The sequence below is a fragment of the Anolis carolinensis genome, chromosome 1, assembly GCF_035594765.1.
Source record: "Anolis carolinensis isolate JA03-04 chromosome 1, rAnoCar3.1.pri, whole genome shotgun sequence".
In the NCBI taxonomy this organism is placed as follows: Eukaryota; Metazoa; Chordata; class Lepidosauria; order Squamata; family Dactyloidae; genus Anolis; species Anolis carolinensis.
The window spans coordinates 33,661,993-33,683,264 of record NC_085841.1 but is presented as its reverse complement, the minus strand read 5'-3'; the positions used below and the strand labels follow the sequence as shown (position 1 = coordinate 33,683,264).

At 38.4% G+C, this 21,272-nt stretch overlaps 1 protein-coding gene across 1 annotated transcript in view; it reads left to right on the top strand.

Annotated features, from left to right (window-relative positions):
* Positions 1-21,272, top strand: part of ush2a (usherin) — a 617,513-nt gene that overhangs the window by 9,972 nt on the left and 586,269 nt on the right. Inside the window, exon 4 of the mRNA XM_003216022.4 lies at positions 1,376-1,541. Within this exon, the coding sequence (XP_003216070.2) occupies positions 1,376-1,541 (166 nt within the window). The remainder of the gene's footprint in view (positions 1-1,375; positions 1,542-21,272) is intronic.

Sequence of the window (21,272 nt, the reverse complement as noted above, 5' to 3'; positions counted from 1 at the left end):
CATGATCAGTATCTGTACTTCAAATTGAAAGTAGGTCTCGAGTGGAATGCCATAGGATTCTGTCCTGGGGCCAATACTCTTCAATATTTTCTATCAACGATTGAGGCTGGATCTATGCTGCCATATATCCCAGGATCTGATCCCAGATTATCTGGAATGACTTGAAGGTCTCTTATTCATGGGGCTGCTGTAAGTCAAACCAAAGAATTGTCTTCATGTGACTTGGAAAGTCTTCTCTCAAACATAACCATTAAATATTCCACCATATTTTTGTAGCATTATAACTTAAAACTTTTTTTAAAAAAACATTTCCAAATCAAAGAAAGAGCTAAGAGGAATAACTTCTAGAAGGCTATGCATGATGCTAGAAAATAAGATACTCTTTTTAATAGGAACGAGTGTAATACAGCATCTAGTAATAAGTAAGTTGTTAACCATGCATTTGGTTAAAAAAATCTTTCTGGATTTAAAGCACTACATGTGAAGGTTATTTGCCTTTATAAAGTCATGACACCTTTGTGGGTCCACATGTGGGGGTATTTGTTTTTAGATAAGCAAAATTAATAAAACCTGGATTATCCAATTGTTGTTTATCCAGGAACTGGGTAAATCCAGTTCCTAAATATTTTCCTACTTGGCTGTGTCTTCTGATAAATATTTGTTAACGAAAAACTAACATGTTAGATGCAAACAGAATTGGCAGTGTGTTAAGAAATGCATTTTTAAGTAAAGTTGCAGGCTGCATGTTTTCCTTGAAAATTCTGTTGACAAATACTGATGGAAGCGAAATCATTTCTGAAAAAGAGTAATGGTCTGACTTTATTTATCTTATCTGATTAGAGGCAGGTTTGGGACAAACCTGACAGTGGGTTCTTGTCATGACTATGTCTCACTGAAAAGGATGGTGTTACAGTTAGCTTTAAAGCATATTTTGGTATATTGTGCTCTTTACATTTGAATTATTGGAACCTATTAGGAATATGCATGTTTTATTCTAAATTTCAGCTGCTAGTCATAGAATGAGAGAAGGCAAGATTGATTTTGTTTGTTTTTTAATGATCCATATAAGCATACAATTTCTTTCTTTTTGTAGAATGGAAAACAGTTACTCTTGCACAGAGTGTATGTAACCAATACTGGTCCATAACTATTGATACAACAGGGTTTAAACCAAATTTCCCTTTAGCAATGATGGCAGCCTGTCCAGCGATATGGATCCTTATTTCTTTAGCTCCAATAGAATTTCAGTCCTGTTTTATAATATTTGCGTTCAAAGTAGTCAGGTCACTTCTCTCAGTTCTTCCTTTTGCTGTGTGATATAACCCAGCTACTTTATTACAAACTGACCTTTTTTCTTTCTTTATTGTCTCCAAAGGTGTGTGATAGAGAAAGCTGTTGATGGGCAGACTGTGTTCAAGCTTACAACCTCTGAGAAAGAAACCATGTTTTATTACCGCACCATAAATGGGTTGCAGCTACCGATAAAGGTAATGACACTGGGGAGAATTCTTGTGAAGGAATGGAATCATCTTAGTGTGCAGGTGAGTGGAATAAAATATCAACAACAACATTTAGCCTGGCTAAAGAATTGTGTAAAACTAGCATATCTCAATAAATATCAAAATGATAAAGAGTTCAAATTAAATTATAATGGATGAATACAATAATTGATCTAATTATTCCAAGCTTAAGTCTTGAATGAAAAAACAAGTTTATCAGCAAAGACATTTTCTTTCTTTTTTTTTAATAAAAGCGTCACCATTAAATTCTAAATTAAACAAGCATATAGAGCAACAAAGAGAAAGCACTAGGATGTTTCCTTATCTAGATTTGGTTAAGTAGCAACTTGTGCTCCCTCAAAGCACTTAGGTTAAAAATGAATGAAAAGAGTGGAAATATTTGCATTAATTCTGTTAAAAATAACATAATTACTATCGCAAATTAGTTGTGCTGGCCATCTGCATACCTAGTTCAGGATGCTGCATTTTTATCATTGTTGTTGCTGTTATTGTTACTGTTAGTGTTCTACTATATGTATTTAAGTCATTTCTGACTTACGGTGATAATAAAGTAAATCTATCATGGCTTTTTCTGAGGTTGAGAGTGTGTTACTCATCCAAGATCACTCAGTGAGCTTCCATAGCTGAGTTGAATCTGTCGAAATCAAACCTTGACCTCTATAGTCATAATCCAATACTTAAACCACTGAACCACTACCCTACCTTTCTCCAATTAATTGGTCACAAGATGTGTGATCGGTGGGGTCAGTGTTAAATGTTACTATATCTAGCAACATCTGGATTTGCTTTTGCATTCTATGCCATACTTAGATTTTCCAAACATTATTGATTAAATATATGTTGGGTATTGGGACCCATCAGAGTCAACACTGTTGATTAAATTCTTCTGGCTGCCAAAGTGCCATCATGGTTGTCATGAGCATTCAACAGCAACTGGAATTTCTTTCTTCAGTGCAAGGACATACCATGTCATTTCCACCATAGCATGTTCTCAGGACTGCTACTTAGCATGCTATCACGATGCAATGTATACAGAGCCAGCACGAAGCCCCACTGAAAGTAGTCCTGCACCATATGATGGACTCCGGTGGGCTTTGTCCTGGCAGGATGGGGCCTAAAGCCCATGTGATGAGATCCTAGGTGGGCTGAAGGCAGCGCTCAGACTATGAGTGCATCTACATTGTAGAATTAATGTATGTTGACAGCACGTTAAATGCAATGGCTCAATGGGAACTGTAGTTTTACAAGATATTTAGCCTTCTTTGTCAAATAATGCTGGTGCCGCAACAAACTACAACTCTTTTGATTACTTAGCATTCAATTACGACAATCAAAGTGCTGTCAAACTGCATTCAGCATAGTGTAGATGCATCTCAGGAGATATTAATTTGTTATACATATTTTACTTAAAAAATTAAAAAATATTTTACATAGGCAGTGAGGTACAAGTCAAACATTTTAATTTTTATTTAAATATGCAGAACAAATTAATATATCCTGGAGTTCATCTATATACATTATATAAGTCATTTTTTAATTTTTAAGATTTCTTAAAATATTTGTTTTAAAAAGATTTTTTAAAGGTCTTTAGAATTTTTTTACATTTTAAAGAAATTTACCAATCAATCACATTATTTATACCCATCACCTCCACAAATTCTGTATACATTATATAAGTCATTTTTTAATTTTTAAGATTTCTTAAAATATTTGTTTTAAAAATATTTGTTTGTGGTTGTGTCACCTCCACAAATTCTGCAATGTTAGACAGCTTACAGGATAAAATAAAATGCAAGAGAAATGACAGGTAGCTAAAAGCAGAGGGTTGGACAAGATGGCCCATTTGGCCTCTTCCAACTATTATTCTATGAGTCTAAATAAAATGAAGATGAAAATATTATGAAACAGCTTATAGAATTAAAACCATTTAAGACATTCAATTAAAAGTTTAGAATAAAAGCAGCACAGAAACAAAAAGCTTCATCAGTGTAAAGCTATCAGTTCTTAAATGCCTAACAGAATAGAAATGCATGTTCCCATGTCTTCTAGAACGAAGGTAGAGTGGTATAGTCTGCTGAGTCTGCAGTTTGGAATCTTTATTCCAACTTCAGTGTCTGTAATAATTAAATAACTATCTTGTTAGCCTTTATTTTGCTAGATCATATCTGTGTAACTTTGTCATGGTTTGGCAGATAGCAGCACATTAAAAGCCTAGTAAGAAAGTTTAAATTCAAAATGCAAAGAGGTAACCAGAACTGAATTACTCGCCTGGGAGCAAAATGCTCTTAGAGTGCCTGTTGAAATCAGCATTATCATTTCAGTACATGTCAAATGTGAGTCACTTTCTAGTTTGGGCAAAAAATTCTTTATAAATCTTTAAATCTTCCAGTTCTTTCATGAAAAAGGTTTAAGTACTTATGATTTAATGAGACCGCTTTACATCATAGCTGTTTGGCAATCAAGACAAAACTTGTCCTCTCTAATTTGTGAATTGGTGAAATCTATTTTTTAACTCCTTAAATGTTTTTTTACTTATGCCATATTTTATGGTTGATGCCAAGAAAATGACAGTCCTAAATGGACATACATTTACTTATTCATTGCTGTATAAAGAAAATAGTGCACCTTTTGTAGCCAGGCTATAGTCAAGACATCTACTTAATTAAACATTACTTTGGTCGTCAGCTTTTTATCACTTTTCAACTCTCCATCACCACCCACCCTGAGCTTACATTTGGAGCTGAGAACTCCATTTCTGTTTGAATTTACATAGGATTAGATCCAACTGAACTGGACTAATACCTGTATTACTTGGGGCTTGTCTACATTAACCAAAGTCCCTGTACTCACCACTGTCTGTTTTCATGATGCACAGTGGCTTCTGATGAGTATTGTGGAAGAGTTTGGTTTAAATTGACTTTGGATCTTATCTCATGGGCTGCTTCGGGTGCAGCTCTGTCCTGGCTACATCCTGGAAGCCTCTTAGGACAGAGTGCTGAGAACAAGGGTGGCTACCCATGTTCTCATTAGGTAAGTTGGGGATGGTGCAGGGGGAGCTGGCAGCTTTCCCCCACACTGTGTAACGGGGACAGCAGTGATGCAGGTGACAGTTACCCCCCCCCCCCCCCCCGCCTATCAGATCTGCTCCATGGATGCCCCCACCATCCTCCAGCTTGAGGACCTCAAGATGATGAGGTCCTTAGTCCTGCTTTTCGCCAAGTAAGTGATACTCTGTAGTTTGCTAGAAAGTCAGGAGGAGTCTGAACAATGGGATTGGATTGTATTTGGGATGATCCACTGCCCAGATGGTTCACACTGTCACTATCACCTTTCTTCGCATTCATCACTGCAGGGGAAAAGATTCATTATAGCCATGTTGCTACCAATGCTCCTAGCCGGCAAAAGAGCTCCATCCAAGTTCCTGGTTGTTATGAGTTGCTGGTTGCTGATGTTAGAATGGGGTGCCAGGACTACCAGCAAGAAGGAGAGGCGATTTACCACTTCTTATTTACTGGTCACATGGGTGCCCAATTCTGACTTCAGAAGGGATACCTGCAATGGCCAGGAGCTCATAGAGAGCTCCATGTTTAGCTAAGAGTGGCAACGGTGGGTTTTTCTCTGTGTCAGAAGCAACTTGAGGAACCGCAAGTCACTTCTGGTGTGAGAGAATTGGCAAGGATATTCCCCAGGGGACTCCCAGATGTTTTGATGTTTTACCATCCTTGTGGGAGGCTTCTTTTATGTCCCCGCATGGAGCTGGAGCTGGGAGAGGGAGCTCATCCATGCTCTCCTTGGGTTGGATTTGAACCAGCAGTCAAGGGTGGTGACATAGAGAAGGTGACAGTGCTGCAGAACATTGGTGCTCCAGGGCCTTCTAGATAATTATCACAGTTTTGGCACAAACCTGCAGAATTAGGGCTGTTCTAGAACAGATTTGCAGCAGGTAAACTGCCCAGTGTAGATGCATTCTTGAAGGTACAGTGGTTCTAGTACAATAGCTTTTTTCAGTGGAAGGTGAAGTGAAGTAGAGGCTAGGAACGCCTACTACCATTCATGGCTCGTTTTCCAGAAATGACCCTACTTGATATATGCTAGCCTGCCCATTATTATGCATGTAATAAAATCTTATATTTGGACAATTGTAAGCAGAGTCATTACTAGATATGTTTCTTTCTTAACTTTCCAGTAATTATGAACCAGGGAATAATACATCATTTCATATATTAATAATAATGGCCTGAATCATGTTGCAGTATTGCATCTTCATAAGTGGACTTAAATCTGGAGGAATTAGAAAGTGCACAATTTTTGTATTTAGTATCTATCCCATTACACCTCTTTACAATTTGGTACCTAGGTTACTTAGTGCCTCTGCTATTTAGCTAGGTATATTCAAAGTTGCTTTATATAAAAGGTCATATGGAATTCTGACAAATATTTATTTCTTAGCAGCCTTTCCTATGGAGCCTCAAAACTCTGTTAGAAGTAGCTACCTTCACATGCCTGTACTTAGTAGTCTCTAACTTGCATGTCTGTCTAAGGACTTTATCGCATGAGGAAGGCAAACTGGCATTGCAGTCAGAGTGTCAACTTTGATTATGATCTCTATTGGCTTCATTCTACCAGTCTGGCTCTTCTCTGTGATTAATTATCCTGTCCCTTGCTATTGATGCATGAATAGTCCCCAATCTCCCAACATTCCTGTCATGTATCTTGGTGCAATTGGTCTGTTGTTCATGTGCTGGTACATCAACAATAAAGTGTCATCAGGGGGCAGGATTCTCTTCGGGGTTGTTGTATGTCTTTCGGGCTGTGTGGCCATGTTCCTTTACCATTCTCTCCCCTCCCCTTACTATTCCAATGCTGTCTATTTTCCATTTGTTTTATAATTAGATTTACCTCTTTTTGGGTTGGGGGTAGGGTGTGTGTTCAAAACTTAAACAACAAATCAGCTCTAAAATAAAATTTAAAATTACATAACAGCAGTAGTGTGGGAAGGTGGAGTTACAAAGCTATGTGGAAGTATGATCTCAGGACCATGAATTGGTTAACTGGAAATATTGTACAATTGAAGAGAGGTGTGATATTGAAGGTGCTTAAGCCTGTATGTATCTGTTATCAATGATAGTGTGAGTGCAGTGGAATAGCAGGTTCATGCAATAAGATTTTGGCATAACATTTATTCATACCATTTCTTCTTTCAAATCAGATAATTTACACCTTAGATTTTTTTTCACAAATTAGAATTAGAAGGTACATTGCATTAGAGATTTATGAACAAATCAGAAACAGTCTTGATGTTTTTCTAGTCATTCTAGAATCTGCCGTTTTGGCAGAAACCCATTTGAAATGCTGCTGTATTTCCTTCAGTGGGATTACAATGATAGTATGGTGGACCCAGCCCATTTACTTTGAACAAAGTATTGCTGTACTTTTGTCAGCACATGCTGCCCTAGTCCCATTATTGTGGCTGCTCATGTGTTTAGTTGACAGGTGGCAGAAAAGCAGTCAAGACTTATACACAATGGAGTGGATCCCTGAAATACAGTGGCAAGCTGTAAAATACAAAATGTGAAAAATAGAGACAAACTGTAACTGAGTCAAAATCCATGCAGTTTATGTTTTGTGGAAGGAAAATTAAAATCTGAGATTTTTTTTGTTTCTATATTTATAGATTTATAAAACTGTCAAAATATATCCAACACTTATTATTATTATTATTATTATTATTATTATTATTATTATTATTATCATCATCATCATCATCATCATAACAAGAACGCCAGACCTCACAGTTGTGAAAAAGAAAAAAGTTTGGATTATTGATGTCGCCAATAATCGAACAACAGGAAAAACTCAGCAGTTATCAGGACCTCAACATCGAAATGCAAAGGCTCTGGCATAAGCCAGTACAGGTGGTCCCAGTGGTAATTGGCACACTGGGTGCCGTGCCAAAAGATCTCAGCCGGTATTCGGAAACAATAAACATCAACAAAATTACAATCTGTCAACCGCAAAAAGCCACCTTACTGAGATTTATTTATTATTTATTTCTCACATTTATATCCCGCCCTTCTCACCGACTCAGGGCAACTTTCTCACCGACTCAGGGCGGCTTACAACATTGGCAACAATTAGATGCCCATACAAACCAATATAAAACAGCACATAAAACAGTTAAAACTATTAAAATACATTATGAATTAAAAATATACATTTCAAACATAAAATCAGATATGTTCTTCCTCATGCCAGTCCGACACAACGGCCAGACACCGGTTCAGGACCTGAACAGCCTCCTTAGTAACAGGTGGAAAGGAATGACAGAGCTGGACATCATCTGCGTACAGATGACCCGTCAGCCCGAAACTCCGGATGATCTCTCCCAGCGGCTTCATGTATATGTTGAACAACATGGGGGACAGTGCTGACCCCTGCAGGACCCCACAAATCAACAGTTGTGGGGCCGAGCAGGCGTCCCCCAATGACATCATCTGGGAACACCCCTCCAGGAAGGACCGGAGCCACTGCAAAACAGTGCCTCCAAGCCCCATCCCAGCAAGGCACCCCAGAAGGATACCATGATTGACAGTATCGAAGGCTGCTGAGAGGTCCAGCAGAACCAGCAGGGACACACTCCCCCTGTCCAGTTCCCGGCATAGATCATCAATTAAGGTGACCAAGGCTGTCTCGGTACCATGCCCCGGATCTGTGCGCATCATCTAAAAATACATCACACAGTCCTAAACACTTGGAAAGTGTTCAACTTGTGATTTTGTTATACAAAATCCAGCGTATATATCTCGTTTGCTGGGTCATACTATGTCTTTGTGTCAATAATAATAATAATAATAATAATAATAATAATAATAATAATAACTTTATTTGTAATTCATTCTATCTCTCTGAGGGGACTCAGGGCAGCTTCCAGCATAATAAAGGCAAATATTCAATGCCTATATAAATCAGAATTAAAATAATATAAATAACAATAAAATATACTACACAAGTTAAAACTTTGTGTAATATGAACAATACATTGTACAACTATGCTAAAAACCATGTGATAATGATTTAATTGACTAAAATAGACCTGCATATTAGGCTTGTGCAAAAATTTTGGAAGTTGTATTAAAATTCATTAAATCTGTATTTCCGAATAAATATTTGACATGTAGGTAAGGCCTGGGCCTAAAACCTAAGAATCAAAACTTTCCCAATCCTTTTTCGTTATAATTTTGTTGTGCTCGGAAGCCTCCCTAAGTCAGTTTCATATTCATGGCAAGCAGCCATAAAGGCTCCCATTTAAATTATTGGAAAGCAGGGAGAAACCAGAGTTAGCTGGGAAAGAAAGAACAGAACTCTGGGAAATACAGTTTGGGAAAGAGGAGCTCTATGCCAGATAATTCAAAAGGCCCTGCCCTAAACTACCTTTCCCAGAATTCTGCTTGCATCAAAGAGTTCCAATCAGAAGCTGGAGAGATTTGTCCCTCCATAGCAGCAGCTAGCCAGAGTTCCAATGAATGATTGAATCTGCAAAGAGCAATACTAGGAAGCAAACCTGGACTGGGAAGAAATCCCTAAATGGATGACCCTTGAGGGTCCCCTTCCAACTCAATAGGGGAAGTGTATTAATTAGTTCAGAGGCTGCATGGACATTTGTCAGAAGACTTTATGGTGCCCTTTTGCCTGGAAGAAGGGAGTTGGTCAAGATAGCCCTTGGGGGTCCCCTCCAACTCCAGGATTCTATAAAAATGTAGAATTGGTTAATATTGGTTTCTGTTGGTTAATATATGAGAGACATTCACTGAGACAGCTGTTGTGGCTTTTTTAAAAAAATGGCATTTTTTAAAAAAAAAATCCCTAAAATTAGTAGATGTATTAATATTTCTGAAACTTGGGGAGGGGAAAAGGAGCCCCTGAAGTTTCCCCAATTATAGTTATTGGGCATGTGTGATCCATAATAAAAATGGTTCAAAAGTCATTACAAAACTGGGGGAACTGGTGTTTCATTTCAAAAGTGTTGCTAATGTATCATTAGTGAACATTTTGTTACTATAATGAGAGTAATAAAATTTCAGTACTTTTTGTTAAATAATTGCGCCGGGGGGGGGGGGGCTTCTGGGACTCCTTTTTTCCTTATTTTTACAGCTACTGGGGTGAACTTGCTACAATGGTGGAACACATTTACTACTGTTAGCCCACCACATTTCAGAACATTTAAGATATACATTGATTTTTGGAGAATTTTCCAAGATTTCACAAACAGCATTTTTTCATAATAAAGAGAGTATGTTCCTAGCTTGAAAGTGTTATTTCCTATTTAATGGTGCAGTCCTTTCTTCGAAAGTAGTTGTTCTACTGCAGAAACGTGGTTTGTGTGGCACAAACTATGTTGAATTAGTTGAGACTCGATAATGAGATATTCATTTAAAAACTATTGTGCTACAGCACAATGTCCCTCCCACAAAGACAAAAAAAAAATCAGTTTAATAGACTTTCTCTATGTTTATATGTTAGAGCCAATTTGGAAATGACATTTATCACCCAGGAACAAAGATCATAGTGTAGAGAAACATATTAATATGAGGATAAAACTACGTGGCTGCTACAGCCATGTGGGCCCTTTTACTATAAATATACAGGTTGCATGATTTGAAGCATGGTCTAAAAATCAAGGATATATCATAGAATTATTTGGGCATGTGTGACGTCAAATTTAGCAAGATTCTTTAGATTTGAAAATGAAAATGTAATTAAAGGACTTGAAGTAGTGGTTTGTTCAGACTACCCGTATTTCTCTTTTCATTTCATGTGGCTAGTTGGTTTTTCTATTCTTTTTTAACTATATAAAAGTATTGTCAGAATGATCTTGTAATTATTACTTCAATCTGTGCAGAAAGACTAGGTGAACTGTTATGCTAATTAAACTATAGCCCAAGGTTCTGTACAAAATCCCCATACATTCTAAATTATTACTAAAGAACACTTTGGTATATAGAATATGACTTTCCTTCCGCTCTTCATAAATTCCCTTGAGCTCAGATCAAGTGAGTGTCCTCAAGATGGATGAACTGTAGTCTCAGAAATGAAGAAAATGCAAAAGTACTGTTTAGGTATTTATAAACTGTTTATATTATATAATGCCAGGGGGACCTGCAAGCAATATATAATGAGATTACAAAAAATGCAATACAAAAATGTAAATGTGGGAGTAGCCTGCAATAAGACAAAACTAAAATAATTGTTTCTAGGGTACTTTAAGGCAAGGTACCATACATACTCAAGTATAATCTGACCTGAATATAAGCTGAGGCACCTAATTTTACCACAAAAACTGGGGAAAATGATTGATTCAAGTATAAGACGTGGGTGGGAAATGCAGCAGCTACTGGTAAATTTCAAAAATAAAAATAAAAATAGATACCAATAAAATTACATTAATTGAGGCATCAGTAGGTTAAACGTTTTTATATAAAACTGTAATTTAAGATATGGCTGTCCAACTCTAATTACTGTTTATGCTTGAGTATAAGCCAACCCGAATCTGAGTCAGCCAGGACCCTCACGCAAGTATAAGCCAAGGGGAGCTTTTTCAGCTCTAAAAAGGACTGAAAAACTCGGCTTATACTCGAGTATATACAGTTGTTTCAATAGTGGCTAAAGAACCAGGGAGCTGGACAGACTCCCAATGATGATGAGAGCATTTATGAATGATCATAGCAATCAATTATTGATATACTAATTTGTAAATGTCAGTTTCTATCATGCTTGATTTTTAAAACCGCATATTCTCACTATTCTATTTATGAAGAAATATGTACATTTCTGCTAAGTTCTTATTTTTTAAAAGAAAGATAAAAATTCTCACTCATTTGCACCTGATAAATGCTATCAGTAGAATTATTTCTACCCATAAAGACAATCATATTGTACCAGCTTGTCCTATAGCTGTTAGTGATGAGCCTATCATTTTAAAAAGATGACATTTCTAAAACACTACTGAGAGCATCCCTGAAGCACACAGACTTGCAAGAGCTGAGCAGAGCCAGTGAGGTCTAGTGGTTTGAACACTGCACAGTGATTTTTGAGTCCAGGGTTTGAGTGTATACTCAGCCATGGAACTACTGGATGTTTAGAAATGTTTTGAAAACAACCAGATATTGAGGTGAGTTTGGTTTTCATCCCTGTGTAAACTAGTCCTTTATGTGTCCTTTATCATCTGGAGAGGCCCTGCTCTCGGTCCCACCTGCCTCGCAAGCGCGGCTGGTGGGAACGAGGGACAGGGCCTTCTCGGTGGTGGCTCCCCGGCTGTGGAACACCCTCCTCACAAATATCCGACAAGCCCCAACCCTTCTGGGTTTCAGAAAGGCTGTGAAAACATGGTTGTGTGCACAAGCTTTTAATGAGTAATACGATAACGTTGACATGGTCCGATTGAAGGCTGACGTATGAGGTTTTTAGACAAATTGATCTAATTTACATGTGTTTTAATTGTTATAATGTATTTTAATGATGTATTTTTATAGTTTTAATTGATTATATGTACTGTTTTTGTTTTATTATGTTCTTGGCACTAAATGTTGGAAATAAATAAATAAATAAAGGGTGACATTTGCAATGGGATGGTTTCATGCATAATGACTTCCACCCTTCTGTATCCATGTACACCAATCCTAAGTGTCTGATATCCCTTGTATGGCTGGGAAACCTGGTGAAGCACACCTACCAATTAAAGATGTCACAGGAAACAGATTTCAGTCTGAGAGCAGATGCTGTTTGTACCCTAGAATTCTGCCGTTGATCACTGCAAATAAATTTGGAGGAAAGAAATCTGTACACATGTGAAAAGTATGCATAAAAATGGAGGCACATTTAAAATAGGCAGAATGACACAAGTTAAACAAATATGATTTAGTCAATGAAGGGAAATTAGTCAATTAGTGCATTTTAAAAGGTGCACACAAATGTACACATTTAAAGAAAAATAAGCAAAGGAAGAGGCCAATGTTGGCTCATTTTGAAAAGTTAAAGCCATGCACAGATGTGATGTGCAAATGGACATTGTCCACAGAGGCAGATTACACACACACACACCCCTTCCCTCAGTTGTGTAGGATTTCTTCTTATATTAACGTCAAAATGAATAGAACCCTTCCAAATGTAGCAAGATTGGAAACTGAGGAGGCAGGACCTGTATCCATGTTTCTAGTCACAAATGTCCTTGTTCAGTCTTAATTCTTGAATAAAGTTTCTGTATCCATCATTGATAGAACATCCTTGATTGGTGGAACAATATGAAATATTTTGGGGCACCATTTTCTGTGTTCTTGGGTGCCCCCTCTTCATTGCAATGGGGCTTGGGGTAGAGAATTTCTCATGAAATGTAACATGTCTTTTGATGCGCACACATAATGAAGTAGTACCAAATTCACAGATATTCTTCTGAAAGTATAGTTTTGTGCTATTTGGACTTTGCCAATTTCACTGCCTTTAACTGTTTAGACAAACTGTCTGTGTATTGAAACGAAGTCCCAATGGATGTTCTGTGGTGTATACAGGCTTAAACAGGAACTGAGGACAACTGAACTATGGGGAGCCGGGGGATCCTATATGGATCCATCTGATTAAAAGTGTGTCATGTGGTTTAATCAGTGTGTACGTCTTCATACTAATCTCTTTTATCTATGCAAGTAGTTACATATTCTTCGAGTTGATAAGAACAAAGATTTTACTCAATAACAATATTTCATTTGACTTCTATATTTTTCTGCAAATTTACATGATTAAATTTGAGAGCAGAGCCCCAAATCAGTACAATAACTGTAATTTCAAACAGGTGGGAAGGGTTGTGGGTGGATGTCTAGTAGATTTTGTCAGATGAACTCAATTCTTTTTTGTTTAAATTTATTTTGGTAAATATTTTGATGCTTTTGCTCCAGTTGTAAAAGCTTAATAAATTCTCTTCTTTTTGATATTTTAATAGAGATCTTTAGAGCTGGAATCCAGTTTTCTTTTGTAATTAGAGGGGAAAATATAGTCATAATGTATTTGAAAGGAAGTTATTGTTGGTGATTGGTTTTCAGATGCAATGATGAAAATCTCTTACTTATGGCTTATTGTTAAGCCTCTGCTACTGTTCATATTTGTTTCAGAAGTGGGGATTGCAGCAGGTGCAGACTGCTTGAAGTAACAATAAAGCTGCACCTGCCAAAATTCTGCTTGCTATTTGTAATCAAATTGGTTTTGATTGATGGTGCCCTATGAATGAGAGGTCTGATCACCAGCAGTCTTGCTTAGTTCTCCCAAACTCAAATATGTGCCTTCCTTGAATGAGTCAATCCATTTGTAATATGGTCTTCTCCTTTTTCCCACTGTCTTCCATTGTACTGAGTGTTATAGTCTTCCCTGTGAGTAATATTATCTCTTGCTCAGTGGTATAGTGCAAGAAAAGTACAGTTTTTGAACTTTTTTGCAAGAGCAGGAATAACAAGGCCATCTTTCTGAGTGTCAGGATAACTGGTAGATCATTCTTGGTCTGTCAAGGAATGAGGTGATAACATGCTATTATTTATATTTTTGTGACAAGTAGGACAGAGAAGCTGAGCACCTAAGAGAAAAATCAAGTGGAAGCTAGATATTTCTTTCCTTTCATTGGTGATGTTCCTCGAGCAGTTCAAACAGAAACACATCTTTGAAAGATTGCTTGCATTTCGCATTAAAACCTGATGATAGAATTTTAGCTGGTTAACAAAGTTTGGAGGTGGAAAACCAGTACAGAAGTGATACTTGGAGCTTGCAAGTCTGTGCGAGAGTGAGGGTCACAGATCCAGTGAGGCCTCCATCTGCACATCCTAGCTGTGTAGGCTGTAGAAGTGGTAACTATCTACTTTGGGCCTCTGTAATAGGTTGGGCTCAACCTGAATAAGAACCACAGGAACAGATTTTCAATAATGGGATATACGTAATTGCATTGGGACTGAGAGCTATATTGAAATCTGGTTAAAATGTCAGCTGTGAAATATCTAATTTAATATTAATACAGTTGTGGCCCTTGTTTAATTCAAGAATGTGTATCCCATCTCCCTTTTATGTGCCGTGTACCATATTTCCTTTTATCAGGGTGCATTACTAGGTCTGAACACATCTTGATAAAGATCTTAGATGATGACTGTCATTTATGTGGGGCTATTTTTACAGCAAGTAGCTAATGCTGAAATCTGCCGTACTAGTTCGAGCATTAACAGAGTATCCTCTGGGTTGGATAGATTTTCTAATATTCTTCTTATTCAGACAATTAATTATGTATTCGATTTGTTACATTCAAAAAGAGCCCTTGCATGATATAGGTGGGCACTTAAAGCCTTTAGCAAAGTGCTCACAAGGAACCTCTTGGATTACCCGGAATAGCTGGGGCAGTTTCAGAGTCGGACCACATTCTGGTTCTTTTCTGATCTCCCTCTGTGAGGTTAAATTTGTATTAATGCAAAGCTAGTTCTTCAACATCAAGTTAATTGCTTCAGGTGCTCACCCGAGTCTCATCATTGGTTCCTTCTTTTCTTTTAATTTACATGGTTCTTTGAGAGATTCAGGTTGAACTAGAGGCACTGTGCACAAAAGGAAAGACTTGGATTGAAGGAAAACCATTTCCCGTTGAGAAGGGATTAACATTGTAGGAGATAGTGAGAAAGAAAAGTAAAGGAGGGCAAAGAGAAAAGCTAAAATATCTTTTAGACAAATGCTAGGAGCATATGTAATAAGACTGCTGAATTGGAGTGACATGTTTTCAAGGATAAGAAAGATATTATTGGAATAAGAGAGACAACCAAGAAAATGAAAGGGGATTTAAAATGCCAAGATAGAGAAAGAGTTTTAGTGAGGAGAGAGAACTAATATAAAGCTTGGAGAAAGGTAGTAATATTGGTGAAGGATGTTACTGAATTTGCAGTAGTGTTGGGGGGGGGGGGGGAGAGAAAGGGGAAAAGAAGAAGGCTGAAATGCTCCTATAAACATTTTGACTGATTCAACAGAGAGTTTATGTAGACGCTGAGGGCAATACAAAGTAGTTGGGATATTCTGAATGTTTCTATTTAGCCAAAGAAATAGTCGAGGACTTTGATCACTGATGGGATAAAGAGAGGATTTGAAGAGGGGAAGGGATTTGCTAGAAAATAGTTGACATATTGAGAGTTTTTAAAAGGGCAAATTTCCAAAAGCAAGCTTGCGTTTGAACCTTTTTACATTTTCTGAAACAAACTCCAAGCATCCTGTTTCTTGTGAATGATCTGAATATTGTTGCATGAAGCGTTTTTATAGCAGTCCGAAATCTGTATATGGATATTACGAACAGGTAGGATCAAGCAATCATATCAGCATTAGATTTGTTACACATATGAGAGTATGTAATAGACATCCAAAATGGTCCCAAAGTTATTGATTTTTTTTCTAACTTTGAAAGAAAAGGCTAAAATGCCCGAGGGATTTTCGCCTGCAATCCTGTGATGAATGGGAAATCCACTCCACACAAGTGGAAAATATATGGCCTATGAAATGCAACGAGAAGCTGCAATTAAAATTCATCCCAGTTAAGTCAAAAAAGGGAAAAGCCGATATGGGCCTGAGGCAAAAGAAAGAAAGGCAAAGAGATAACTTGCTCCTCCCGACCCTATCCTTTTGCCTTTTTCCCTCACTATTCTTTACCAATCCCCCTTTATCCTCCCTGGATCCTCTGTTTTATGACAGTTCTGTCACTCTGATCCCCTGATGAGGTTTCTTTTTCTGTCTTCTGTCTCTGCCATTGCTTTGCAGAGCTGTGGGCAAATCCTTGGAGGGAAAGGTTAGGAGGCATGTCTCTATTTTTCCCCTTTTCTGCTGTACTTTTTCAGGTCTCTCTCTCTCTCTCTCTCTCCCCCCCCCTTTCCCTCAGACTGGCTTAAGCACTCAGATATTCTGAGATAACCCAGTGGTTGTAGATCTACCTCATGGATGCAATCAGACCTGTTAGATTGTTACATGCTAAGATGATAAATGAACATGCAAAATACCCATCAAATGCTGGGTTCTTTGCCCTTCAGATAATCAGAGGATGTTCTTTTAAAAGTGAATTAATATGGAGCTGGAAGGCTACCACAGCTAACAGCATAGGAGCAAGATATGTTTCAGCACACAGCATGTGAAAAATAGCAGCTAGCACTGAGTTGTCTTTGTTTTGGTTAGATGGCACACTCTTCCTGCAAAACTATTTCTATTTCAAGCTTACCAACAGGGTAAAGGCTCTGCCTTGGTGGCACAATTAATCCACTGCAGTCAAGATCATTAAAGGATGCAGTATCATTAAATCAGGATTTGAAAATGTTTTACAAAAATTGAAATGTCCAGTCTTCCAGGTGCTGCTGGTCTGTTTGAAGGCTTCTACTTGTCTCCACCTCTGTTGCCACATGTGACCTCCTCCTGTCCCATGGCATCAAATGGGAGAGCTTCTAGATATCCTCACGGTTCCTATGAAATACTCTTTTCACTAATCTGATCACTGGACACAACCATCTTTCAATCACCATAGATACAATTCACCTGAATTCCAACATTCCAATACCGCTTATGAAGCATTCTTAAAAGCACAAATATGTAATAAAAAAGAATGTATTAAATAGAAGTTGAACATACAGTTAAAAGTTAGGACTTCATCCCATAAGTAGCAGGAAAGTGGGGGTAGTAGGTCACATACTTTATATCATGTTTTATCAATATGAGCATGGAATAACAAAACTGCAGTCAAACATCATTTGGAAGGCCATCCATTTGCCTTAAGACAGGGGTCTCAAATAGACTTGCGCAATCTGGGTAAACTGTGATCCATTTTGATGTCCCAGATTTCGGTGAGGGACCCAATCCACTTCTCGGGAGCCTCCCAAATTTGAGAGGATAGAAATCCATTTTTGATCAGGGAAGCCGAAAGATTCGTTTTCTATCCACCCCATTATGGGTGGGACTTCCCAGGCTCCCCTTCCCATTATTTTAGGCATTGTTTGTCCTTATATCCTTCATTAAGACATGGATTTAAAGCATCAGAGTTAAGATATTACTTTTTCTGTGATCCTTTCCCTTCTGTCTGTAGAGGAGACGGGGTTTAATGCTTAGTTAATGCTTAATCTAGAGGAGACAGGTGCGTGTGGCACTCTCTCCCTCCCTGCACAGCATACAGCTTTCCAGTGCATTTTAAGGAGGCTTGACTCCCTACTTCACAGAGCAGGGAAAGAAGAGTGATCTATCCTATGCTGGGTTTTCTTTAAAAAAGCTCACTCTTCTCTTGATTTGCTGGCCCTGAGTGGTGCCTTGCCTATCCCCCTTCACCTTTCTGCTTCAGGTTTAAGAGACAGATGTGCATGGTGCTCTTTCCCTTCTTACACACCATGCAGCTTTCTAAAGCATTTTAAGGAAGCTTGAATCACCACTTCCCATGGCAGGGAAGGAAGATCAATCTATCCTATGCTGGGCTTCCTTTAAAAGCTCTTTTTTTCCTCATTATTCATAGGCCTTGGAGTGGTGCCTTGCCTTTTTCCCCCATCACCTTTCTGCTTCGGGTGGCACAGTGCATTAAAGTGCTGAGCTGCTGAACTTGCGGACCAAAAGGTCCCAGGTTCAAATCCTGGGAGCGGAATGAGAGCCCGTTGCTAGCCCCAGCTCCTGCCAACCTAGCAGTTTGAAAACATGCCAATGTGAGTAGATCAATAGGTACCGCTCCGGCAGGAAGGTAACAGCGCTCCATGCAGTCATGCCGGCCACATGACCTTGGAGGTGTCTATGGACAACTCTTTGGCTTAAAAATGGAGATAAGCACCAACCCCCAGAGTTGGTCATGATTGGACTTAACGTCAGGTGAAACCTTTACCTTACCTTAGAAGAGACAGGTGCGCTTGATGCTCTCGGTGCTCTCGCCCTCTCTCCACATAATGATCAGTGCTCTTTAGCTTTTACCTGGTTTGGCTCCTCAGATGTTATTGAATGACAACTCCCATCACTTTTCATTATCTGCCAGGTGGACTGGGGATAATGGAAATTGCAAGACAACATTACTTGTGGCTATGAGGTTGGGGAAAGGTTAAATGACATTTTAAAGTCAAACATTGTATCCAGAAGCCTTGTATCTAAATTCAGTTTCCATTATTCTGACTTAACAGAACAAACTGCAGCCTTGCAGATGTTACTATATCATAACTCACATCAGCTTTAGCTATGAACTGATGAGGAATACAGAAGTTGTAATCCAGCATCTGGAGGGCCACATGAAATAACACAATGAGCTATATGCAGCTCATGGGCCTTGAGTTTGACACATGTGCCTTAAGAAATGCCTATTTTGGGGAAGGGAGGTATAGAAGGAGGGAGTACTTAACACCTCTTGCCTGCTCCATCTTTATTGTAACAGCCCAAAGCCACTACAGTCCACCTACATATTGCATGAAGGATCAATTCCAAGACCCCTTGTGCATAATAATTTTCATATAAAAACTGGAACCCTATTTTTCTTGCATGAAATGAACAGTGTCTTGGGCTTCCAGTGAAAGAATACCATAGAGTCACATAGAAAACCTATAAAATGCCTGGAGAGGTGTCCTCTTTAGGCATTTCCTAGCTCATTTAGAGTAGCATGATTCCACCACAAATTGATATGGATTGCTTTTTCCATATAACCGAATGAGTGCAATACACGCTCATGCTATGCATGGGTGGACTGCATTGCAATTTTATTTTTCAGATTTTGTTTGAAATGTGTATCTGGAATATGCATTTGGGAAAGCAAAGAAGCAAAACCCAAGGACCTGTCCAGACTGCCACAAAGTTCTAGAGCAGTGGTTCTCAATCTCTGGGTCACCAGATGTTTTGGCCTTCATCTCCCAGAAATCCTAACAGCTGGCAAACTGGCTGGGATTTCTGGGAGCTGTAGGCCAAAACATCTGGGGATCCACAGGTTGAGAACCACTGTCCCAGAGGATTCCAGAGTTTCTGCAAATTTTAAATTATCTCCAGTTGCAGAACAAAATTAAGGGCTAAATTGTCTAAATACTTGCAGTTTAAGGTGTAAAATATCTAGATACTTACTGGAAGCCCCAGTGTATCATGAAGACTGTCATTGCCAGATTCAAGGTGAGTACATGTTTTTTATTAGTGTGGACAAACCCAGTGTTGAGCACCTCAGAGCCCACAATCTATGCCTCAAGAGAGTGAGCCTTTGTATAGATGGATAAGAATTATAAAGCACAGATAGAAAGTAGAGCAAAAAATAAAGGATGGGGGAATCAGATGAGGGCACAGTAACTTCAAGTGGCCTTTGCTTGTCAATCATGTTTGAATTCATTCATAATGAGTTCTGATGATTTGTTAACTGTGGAAATTTGCAGAAGGTCGAGCATGACGGCAAAGTCTTATGGCCTCTATGCCCACTGGATGACTGACCAACCAATTTCCAATGATATTATGAGGGATCATAAAGTTTAGTTCCATGTGCATTGTGATGATAGTTGCATCTATATTTAAAGCTTTCTGTCACTAAAGCACTCTTGGTGTTGTCAGGCTGTCTGCTGGGCTGGATGAGCTGCAACTTCTTGCAATTGAATGTCAATAAGACCAAAGCAATTTTGGTTGATTCATAGCACCAGCTTAAGCATATTCACTTTCACAGATTACATTTGACAGATAGTTACCTTCAGTTGAACTCTGTGGTTAGAAGCCTTGGTGTATTCTTGACAGAGAGCTTAAGAGTCGATGCCTAATGTTTATTTCATGTCTTATTTTCACCTACCCAATACTGCATGGGGATGCCCACATCTTAATATAGTCAGAACAGACATTTTAGTCAGCGCAGCTGTTATCTTCAGGCACGGTGCAATTTTGAGTAAGTTTAGGCACCATACAATTTTGATTCAGATTCCATTTCAACGGGTATAGATGCTTGAATTTTCAATTGACAGTTTTTAATTTCAAAAGATAATCTGGCCAACAATTTTAAGAGTGATTTCCCCTGCCCACTCAAATGCTAAGTAATAAATATAGGAGCGTAAATGTATATGAAGCCAAAATATATAAAGGGGTAAAATTAAAAAGGCATACAGGGAAAAGGCATTGTTCAGTAGTGGGGCGCATCTCTTGTAAGTAGAAGGTTATCACAGTTCAACTCTCAGCTTCTTAGTGAAAAATGTATTAGTCTTAGGTTCCAGCATTTCACAGATGAAAACCAGGATACATGTCTACAAGCAACATTGGGTTGTGGTCAAAATAGAGGTTCTCAACGAGGAAGAACACACATGTTTGTTTTCCCTCACTGCAACCTGAACCTGATGTCAGTGGCCTTTATTCCTCCAGTACCCACTGTTGAAGAAGTCCCCTCCCTTCCCTAGAAGAGAGGCTGTTAAGGAGTGACAGATATTGCAGGGAGGGTAAAGTGAAGCCCCAATGTTTTTGAAACTATATTTTTGAAACTTAAAATCACATAGAAGCCTTCCAAATTCATCAAATGATGCAACCCCCTCCCCCCCAAAAAATCATAGAGCCAGGAGCATCACACTACCTTAGATAGTTCTGAGTCCATCGACACAATAGAATGAATGTGTCAGGCATCACCCATTTTGTATGTTTGCATTTCATTTTTTTCTACCTAAGTGTAGTATTCTACATTTGTTCTTGTTGAAATTCATTTTGTTAGTTTTGGGCCTGGTCTCTAATCTGTTGAGGCCATTTTGAATTCAGATCCTGTCA